General features: G+C 45.3%; 1 protein-coding gene across 2 annotated transcripts; it reads right to left on the reverse strand.

Moving 5' to 3' along the window:
* Positions 1 to 1040: 1040 nt before the first annotated feature.
* rab35b (RAB35, member RAS oncogene family b) lies at positions 1041 to 9108 on the reverse strand. 2 transcript variants are annotated; one of them, XM_041043024.1, is made up of 6 exons: positions 8800 to 9108; positions 6392 to 6442; positions 6167 to 6290; positions 1884 to 2008; positions 1584 to 1708; positions 1041 to 1389 (listed from the first exon to the last, which is right to left on the reverse strand). In XM_041043024.1, the coding sequence occupies exons 1-6, from the start codon at positions 8849 to 8851 to the stop codon at positions 1261 to 1263; spliced, it is 606 nt and encodes a 201-aa protein (XP_040898958.1). In that variant the 5' UTR covers positions 8852 to 9108; the 3' UTR covers positions 1041 to 1260. The 2 variants fall into 2 exon arrangements, with proteins under 2 accessions (XP_040898958.1, XP_040898959.1); XM_041043025.1 differs by lacking the exon at positions 1584 to 1708 and having other exon boundaries at positions 1283 to 1389.
* Between the last annotated feature and the right edge of the window lie 361 nt (positions 9109 to 9469).

Here is a 9469-nt window from a genome sequence, read left to right on the forward strand (position 1 = left end):
CGGAGCCTGCAGAGATACAAGATCAGAGAAAGGGGGAGGGCGGGAGGGGGCGTAGCCCTGAGCGCTTCCTGAGGACTCAAAACAGTCCAATCAGTCCCCAGTTCACCCTGCCTGCTGGCCAACCAGGGGCCATTATGGCAACAGTCCAATAAGAGGCCCCATGGAGCTCCTGATCTTTTTTGTTTTTTTTTAATTCTTCTTCTATTAGATTGGCAGCATTTTTATCTTTAAAAAAAGGAGGAGGAAAAGGTTTAAAAGCAAACTTTGAAAGCATTGTAAGACTGCAGTGACCGGTGCTGTCAGAGCTGAACGTCCGAGAGCTCCGGGAGTGGTTCAACTGCTCCGCTGCACTTCAACAAAAACACAAAGAAAAAAAAAAAACAAAAAAACAAAAATAAAAATCAAATCAAATATCGTTGGCTCAGCACTACTGGAGTTTAAAGGGGAGAGAGAGGGAAGCTTGGCAAAACAGACAAAGAAAAAGAAAAACATGAAAAGTCACCAGTTCTGTCCATCGGATTAGTTTCTAAAGGTCGTCTACCCATCATCAACCATCATCATCACCATGCGATTTTTCTTCCCCCCCATCAAGTCAAATAAAACAAAATCTAGCAGTTCATGATCTGTTGGTGGTAGCCATGGAAACACTGACACTGTAGAGAGGTGGTGAGACCTCCGCTTTCTCTCAGACGCCTGCTCCAAAGACTGCCACCTGACCAACCGCGCAGCCCCCGCCCCCACCCCTCCCCCCCAAAAAAATAAAACTAGAAAGAAACAAATAGATCCAAAAATGAAAAAGGTGAGCCCTCCTTCTCCTCAGGCGCAGAGTCCGTCTCGACTCTGAATGTCCCGTGTGCAGTGGAATGAGAAGGAGAGATGAGATACTGATGGGAAAATATGGGGATAATGTGGATATAAATCTGAGAATAATGGCGGTCAGTTGTCAGCTTGCAGATCCTTTCACAAAGGAGGACCTCAGGTCAATAGTGCCCATCTGCTGAATTCCAAATAAAACTCGATCTGACGTCTGATAAAATCTGTACATTTTTTTTAAAGTCTTCATGATTAGTTTGTCCAAAGGGGACATCATTTCCATTTTTTTTTTTTTTTAAATCTTTCACCGTATATTTATTAAATCTTTATCTGCTCTTTAATTTAGATGCTCTGAGTCCCATTGTATATGTGTGTGTGTGTGTGTCTGCGTGTATATGTGTGTGAAGAAAAGACGCCGTCGGCCTTTTGTGGATGGCTTCGAGTTTGCTAGCAGCACTTTTTCTTTCGTTTACTGTTCCGGGTGAGTTTGACCACGTCGTTCTGTTGCTGCTGCTGCTGCTTGGCTAGCACCTCCTTTTTGGCTCTTAGCACTAGCTCTGTGATGCAGTTGAACATCTGCAGGAGAAGCACAGAACCGGTCAGTCAGATCAGCCACGGCAAACTGCAGCTCATGAAAAGTCTGCAGATCAGTTTGTAACACAGAGTTCAGACACTGCTAGGACGCTCTTCATACCAGACATGTCCCAGGAACTACTCCACGCCAACACGTCGGTGGAACGGAGACGACAGAAAACAAACAAAGGAGTTACCTCTTCAACGTTGATGTTCTCTTTTGCACTCGTCTCAAACAGACTGATTCCCATCTGCTCAGCAAACTTCTGCGCGTCAGTCGTCTCCACCACCTTGGAGTTGGGGTCGTCGTTCTTGTTCCCCACTGAAAAGAGAAAAGGATGACACAACAGGGCTGTGCTGAGTCTCCACAAAGCAAGGAATCTTTTTTTTTTTTTTTTTTTACATTGCCTGCAAATAAAAAAAGGTGCGCATCCTGACACCAGGGTGACCGGAGCGCATGGACTTTTTAAAAACACACTGAGGCAGAGCACACTCACCTAATATTCGGCACACATCGTCACAGTTCTGGTTGATTTCATGTAACCATCGTTTGACGTTGACAAATGACTCTGCACTCGTGACGTCGTATACCACTATGACCCCATGCGTTCCCCTGTAGTATCTGAACGTGCAGAGGGGGAGAGACACAGTCAGTCTTTAACATTAAGTTACAAAAGGAGTCCCTGAAATTAGTTGGATTAAATAATATATTCAAATAACGGGTCACCGAGAACAACTGAGCTCCACATGTTGCAATAACAAGTGAATTAAAATGAGTTCAAACTAAAACTAAAAGTAAGATGAACAGTTGAGTCAGTCATGGATGAGCTACAAGAGCTACGTGTAACAGACAAATGGTTTAAGCAGTTAGGTAACAGGTCTAAAGTAAACTATTACAGCACTTAGTTACTGCTTAGCTAAGAGGAAATGAATGCATGATAGGAAATACCTTAAATGAATGGATGAATTCTAGACAGCTAAAGGTAATGGATAAAAAGTTCATGGACATATACAGGTCATGTATCAAAGGCTGAAAGATAAAAGTGATGCAGAGACAGTTGGAAATGTTCAGCTTTTTCCACTTCAACTGCTAAAAGTAACCAAACTGACCAGTGAGAGTTTGGTAGTATGAAATAAAATTATTGTATCATCCATTCATCATCTGTCAGGGCTGTGGGGGTGACATGTGACAAGTGACAGGTAGGGTACCACCGAGGTAAATAATGCCAACGCCCAGCAGGGGGAGACAAATCTCACACAGAAAGAGATACAACTTAATCATGTTAAAAATGTCCAAAGAAAACCTTGTTAATGACGCAGTTACTTCAAATGAGCAGTGAGCCCTCAGACTGCAGCGTGAAGCCACTTCAGCAACACACTGAACATCTGGATCTTTACCACTGACAGAAACACCCAACTGTCCACGCTGACTCTGTCAGCTTCATGAGAGAGAAACTGCAAACTCAACGACAAAGAAATGACTGCTACAACAACAACACAGCACTGAAGTGCACAGGACAGAGTGTGTGACTGTTTGAGTAAAGGAGGGAAGGCCACAGAAAGCAGACCAGACAGAACCAGAGACAGACAGACAGACAGACAGAGCCAGAGACAGACAGACAGTTCAACTGTAAACCTGCAAGCTTCAAAAAGTGTTCAGGCCCCAGAAAGGGAGCATCCCCAGTGTAGCTGCACTGCGCCAAATAAACACAAAGAGCCCTTTGTCGAGCTTACTATGTGTGTGTCTGTGTGTGTGTCAGTGTTGTTGCCTGCTGTGACAGTGTGGGGATATGGTGTTGTCCCCAATGTCCAGCAGTAATGAGCCACCAGACAGCAGGGGTGTGTGGCTATGTTTGTGTGTGTGTGTGTGTCTTCTCAGTGCACATGAATAGAGAACCAATAAGCACACACAGCAGGCATGTGGGCCCCAACTCTGCACAAACAGGGACGTAAAATGTCAATAAACCGGACTTCTCACTCAACAGTCATCACTCACGGGCGTCTTGGTGGCTCACAGGGTGTAAGACGCTGAAACACATGATCACAGCGCCCTGAGGACTCCACTCATGTCTCTAGTTAGGTGGAACTTTTCAACATTTTTGGGGGACATCATTATTTGTTCTTTTGGGCCCAAAACAGTAAATTGGTAAACACAGCGACAGGTTTGCAAAGGAAAACGAGACGTCCCATCAGAATAAAAGCATAAACTCATTAGAAGAAGAAAGGAATTTTTTAGAAGTTGAAGACTAAAGTGAAGGAGTAAAAACTGTAGTTTACTTTATGCAGTGACATCAGAGGTCTCGACTGGGGCCTGGGGGATGGCAGTCGTGGGTCTCATATGTGGGCATCACCCCAGGCTGCTCGAGTGAATATACCCATGATCTGCCTCCACAGTGAAACTCATTTAGGACCTGATGAGGCACCACGCCATTCTACGTCAGCAGAGTGAACAATCAGCCTAAATAGGCCACCTGCTTGGTGGAGGGATTCCTGCAGAACAACTGGCAGCCGCGCTTCCAAACTAGGCTAGTCACGCTCCTCGGGGGCTGAGGCGTCAGCACTGCAGAGAATTTCAAGCGTTCTGGATGATTTTGGCGTTCTGATGGTCGTCGCCGCAGCGGGGCATCATAAGAACTCGCAAACATGCCCTCCTGCTTTTGTTCAGGACAAGACTCGTGAGGCTCAGACAGTGACGGTTTGATGTCTCTGGAGTGCAGCCTCCGTCTGCTCCAATCAAAGTCAAAAAGGGGTGAGTGGGTGAGATGACTGCAGTTTGAGCTGTGGGCCACATTGCTGTTGTTTCTGTCTGTGCTGCTCAGACGCTGCCTCCTCATACGGTGAGAGTGACAGCACATTTATGCACAGCTCGTATTTATTACACACTGAGTGTCAGGTCTGTACTGTAACGTCAACCCTGTCCGTGTAATTGAAATGGAAAGTCCATATTCCGGACGGGCACTTTACAAGGAAAAAGAAATCATCAGTTTGACAGCTGGCATTAGTGCGAGACGCATGAACACATGAGTAATTGGCTGTCAGACACAGTGAGGGACACTTTGGTAAAGAGGACAGCAGCAGGAGCAAACTACGTCTGAACGGTTCTGAAAAAAAAAAAGTGAAACTAAAAGTCAAGGAGCCCCACGCTGAACACACTATATGAAGCAAACAGGTTTATGACTACCACCAGTACCAACTTGTTTACTTTAAATGTTTGGGATGCTTTGCCTTCTTTAGCTAAATCTGTTACGTCAATCAGTGCAGTCCCATGGCAGCTGAGTCACTGGGGTGTGGACTGTTTTATCTTTAAGCTGCTATAATTTCTATATTTCATAGTAAGAATGGATTCAGTGGCTATATGTGATGAGAACGAAGCTGCTTGCAGTGACAGACGCACTGAGGACCATCAGTCACCTCTGCAGTTCCTCTCATCTATAGGTTATCAGCATCTTTCCACTCACTGTTTTGGTTTTACAGCCCACAGCTTTACTGTTCTGATTCACTCTCACTACTCGTTTTCATTCCCAGCGTGCACCCGGAAAACACTCCAACCCCCAACTTGTTATTATGCTTACTATTATAATTATTATCATAAGATATTATCATATTATTATTTTATCATATTATCATTGATAGCAGAAGTAGGAGAAGTCGTGAGAATGTGGGAAAGACCAGTTAATGACAGACATTCCCCTCAAGACATTATTTGTAATATTTCAGGTCACGTGGAGGCTAAGTGATCCGGTTTTCTTCGTTAGCATTACGCTGTGAACTGCAGGGGTTGAGACAAATGATGCCGCGCGTTTTGAAAGCTCGCCCGATGGGGAAAAAGCGTTTCCACTCCAGTGAAGCGAGCGGTTGTGCGTTCGGGTTGAGTTGTGACTCAGCTGTAGCCAAACTGAACGGACAGCGAATTAAATATATCTCTTTGGCAGTCAGATTTAGCCCCTAGGCCTCGTGTTGAACGCCTGCGGGACACTTGTGTTTCCATGAGTGGGAGCTGTTGTTTTGTTGTCCAACGTGTCTGAGCGCTCCACTTAAAGGTCAACAATGGGGTTATTTTAACTTTTTAATATCATCATCATCACTAACAGCTCACCTGCAGAGACCAAAACCAACCAAACAGTGATGGTCTCTGTCTCCTCATACAGATTGTTCCTCTGTGCCATAAAACTCCAGTGTCATCCTAAAACTACTGAAAACACAATCTGTCTCAGTGCAGTGATGTGGCTCCTTCATGTGCTTTTAATGTTTTCTGGCAGCAACAGAGATGTTCAGCACGGATACATACGCTCCACCAGCCTGTGGCTGTGACTGTGGCTACACAGACAGACAACACTTTGTGGTTTTGGTCTGTTCAGGTGAATCACCAATAATAAAAAGGAAAAAAAAAAAAATATCAGAGTCACCTGTTTAAAAAAAGGACGCTCTGCCTTAGATCAGTGCGAAGCCAGAGCCACGTGGATACGAAACAACACTGGACAAAAGTGTGACACATACTACAAGCATAAGAGGGTAAAGCCGCCCAGCTCTTGTCGTCATGTAGCACTACAGCATGAGACCAGGAGCCTCCCTCTCACATCTGTAATTAGGATCTGTGGGGAATTCCACCCAGTTTCACAGAACAGCACCGACTTATTTTACTTGTCTACAAGCTGCTTCCTCAAATAATACCTAATCTGAGGACCGCAAACAACCTTTCTAGGTTTCAGATTCAACTGCTGAAACGAAAACGAAGAGCTTCAGCTGAAAAGCCCACGTGAATGTGTGTGAATGTACTTACGTGGAGGTGATGGTGCGGAAGCGCTCCTGTCCCGCTGTATCCCAGATCTGTAGCTTCACCTTCTCCCCGTTGATCTCCACCGTCCGGATCTTGAAGTCTACCCCAATCGTGGTGATATAGCTACCTGCAAACACACATACAAAGGCAACATCAAGTAAATGACCGACAACATGAATGTACAAAGCCTTGAAATGATGCCACAGTTGCTGGGGTTGAGCTACACACCTGAAAATGTGTTGTCTGCAAATCGCAGGAGGAGACTGCTCTTCCCCACTCCTGAGGAGGAAACACAAGCACAGGATGAGGTTTAGAGTACGACAGGTTTCAAAACAAGAAAGAAAAAGCATCCAATGTTTACAACATTCGACTTTTAGATTTCAAACTAAACCTTACAGCTGTCTGAGTCTTTGGAAGGCTTTGTGCACCATAAAAGAGCAATTTTCCGTCTGGTTTTAGTTTCTCGTTATACTCCAATTACCAAAGAGTGACATCAACCCGAACATTTTGCTGTAATCCTTGTGTACCTACAGATTTAACACCTTAAGGTGGCGCTTGTACCAACATAAGCTTAATCAATGAAACAGCAGAGAAAACAGCAACTGGAAAGACTCATGTCAAAGCCACAGAGGCGAGACAACAAATGGAACAAGTATCACTGTGTTCCTAAAATTGTCGTGCAGGATAAATAGGTTTTAGGAAGAAATAGCAGTTACACAACAGATGAAAGGAGAGGAGAAGGCAGAAGGAGAAGGAGAAGGAGAATGGGATTAAAAAGGGAAGATAGATGAGAGGGATCAGTGCAGCTTCTTTAACAGATCAGTTGTCAGGTAACTGGAAGTTAGGAAGTGACTGTGCCGCCCAGCCTGGGGTGGGACTCAACCTGCGGCCCTGTTACTTAGGCTGCCTATTGTGTTTTAGTCATCTCATGTTTGATTGGTCCCAACATAAAAAGCTCTCAGGTTCCTGTGGTCTCCACACTACAGAGTTTTGTTCAAACAAACAATAACCAAAGCTTCAAAGCTGGAGAGAGATCATCTTTTTGTGCTTTTGAAGCGATAATATGCCACGCCTCCCTTCTGCTTTGCCACAAAAAAAACAAAAAACAAAAAAAAAACAGAAAATCAAACATTCAGCTTGTCAGTGACAAAATCATTCAAGACATTTCCACTTTCAACCTTAGCAGCCTGGAACTTGTGTGTTGTCAAGATACTCCATAGGTCTTGTAGAAGAGCGGCAGTTAACATCTTATGTGTATGATGAAATGCTCGACACAACTGTGTGGTAAATACCTGAGCTTGTGTCAAACGACTCTACGAACAGCAATGTCATGTGCATGTCCTACTGTGACGTGCGGTGCGGAGATCCAGTATGTGGAATGTCTTCTGTCTCTCAGCAGCAGATCTGTCTACATGCAGCTGAGGAGGGGCAGGAGGTCAGAGCATCCTCCCTAAATAATCTGGTGCTGCACTACAGACAGTTGTGTTTCCACACTGCAGCTGAGGGGACACTGGCTTCTGTGTGTGAGTGGCAGTGAAGGGCTGGCTGTGCTGTCTTGCCCTCCACTGTGAGCAGCCAGCTGATGGGGTAGTGCCAGGATCGGGGCTGTCAATGAATGCAAAGATCACATGCCACAAAGAAGTCCTGCAGGACGAGGCTCCTCTCCTACTGAGGGTGGAGCCGCATTAAAAAGGAATGTTTTTGCTGTAACTGGGAGATACAAGAAGAACGGTCCTCAGGTGTAAACAGGTTTCCATTATGCATCTGTCTGTGACAGTGACATTGTTTGCCAAAGGGTTTAACACAATAAAGAAACTAAACACAGCTAAGGAAACCACACAGCAAGTAGACTCTGAACATCAGCAGCCTGGCAGACAGATGAACTTAACTGAGTGATACTGTAGTTGACTCTTACTGACCACTCTCACTTCACTGTACTTCGACTGGATGCAAAGATGTAAACCAGAGACTGCAGTGCAGCATTCCTCCACTACAGAGCAGCTAGCACTATCATGCTAGCCAGCTAAATAACAAAATGCATTTCACTAGCTTAATCTAACTTAGTTAACTAAACAAAGCGCAGAAAATATTAGAAAGGCCATCTTTAGCTTATGTAGGCAGACCTCAACTTCCCAGATCACCTGCTTCTCAGTCCAGCTAACGATAGTTAACAGTTAGCTAAATATCCAAAGTGTAATGTTAGCCAAACTTCCAGCTAGCTAGCACGGCTAGTAGAGGATACAAACAGCCAAATTAAACGAGTATGGGAAGCCTCGTACAGTTATTTGGGTTACAGAGTGTGTTTTGCTGTGGAGCTAAAACCAAAGTCTTAGCCGGTATGTAGACAGGACTTGAAATTTTTCGAGAGACAAACCCTGATGATCTGGAGGCGATATCCGGCCTGATCGGCTGACATGCCCAGCCCGGACACACAACCTCCGCCCTGTCACCGCCACAGAAATATGGCGGATGTGTACATTTCACAAAAAACATTCCGTGCACAAAATAAAAAATAACACGTAGCAAACGCCTCAGACAAGTACACTTTGGAGCCTGAGCAGCATTTCAGCTTCCCTCCCTGTAAAAAAAACACGACAAGGCCCACTTCCCGTCTCGCATCCCCGGCGTCGGCTTACCACTGTCACCGATGATTAGCAGCTTGAAGAGGTAATCGTAGTCCCTGGCCATGCCGGTAGCTGGTGGCTCACCCCCGCCTTGTGCCGCTTCTTTGCTCGGTGTGCTGTCCGACCCCCTCGGCCCGTTATAAAAAAATCACCTGCCCCCAGATCCCCCGATATGAAAGAAAACGACCACTACAGATGCTACAAACTCTTAGCCCCCGAGCCGGCGGCGTTTTTCTCGGGGTTTCGCGGCGTCAGCAATCCTCTCCCTCCGCTGCAAACAGCCGGAAACTCCGCTTCCTTCTCTGGTGGAGCTGCACCCAACTCTGACCCGGCCTCACTGCGCAAGCTCCTGCTATAGCCCCGCCGTCCCGTCCCATTGATGAACACTAGACTCATGCTGCTGGGAGGGCAGAGGACCCATACCGTCCCATTGATTCACAACTCCTACAAGTAAGCTTCATTAAATGGCAGGTTCCTTCACATTTCTTTAAAAATAATCTATAACAACATAAATCACAATATGTACACACTGATAACTACAAGTCATGGAGTATGGTAATCCACTCCATCCTCTATTAACACTAATCAGATTAAGGGTACATCAAAGGATAAGGGCAATATGTCCAAGCAACATGAAATTAATATGAAACCTCTTCCTTCAGACATGCAGTTTTACTTCTAG

The sequence above is a fragment of the Toxotes jaculatrix genome, chromosome 7 (genome assembly GCF_017976425.1).
Source record: "Toxotes jaculatrix isolate fToxJac2 chromosome 7, fToxJac2.pri, whole genome shotgun sequence".
Lineage (NCBI taxonomy): Eukaryota > Metazoa > Chordata > Actinopteri > Toxotidae > Toxotes > Toxotes jaculatrix.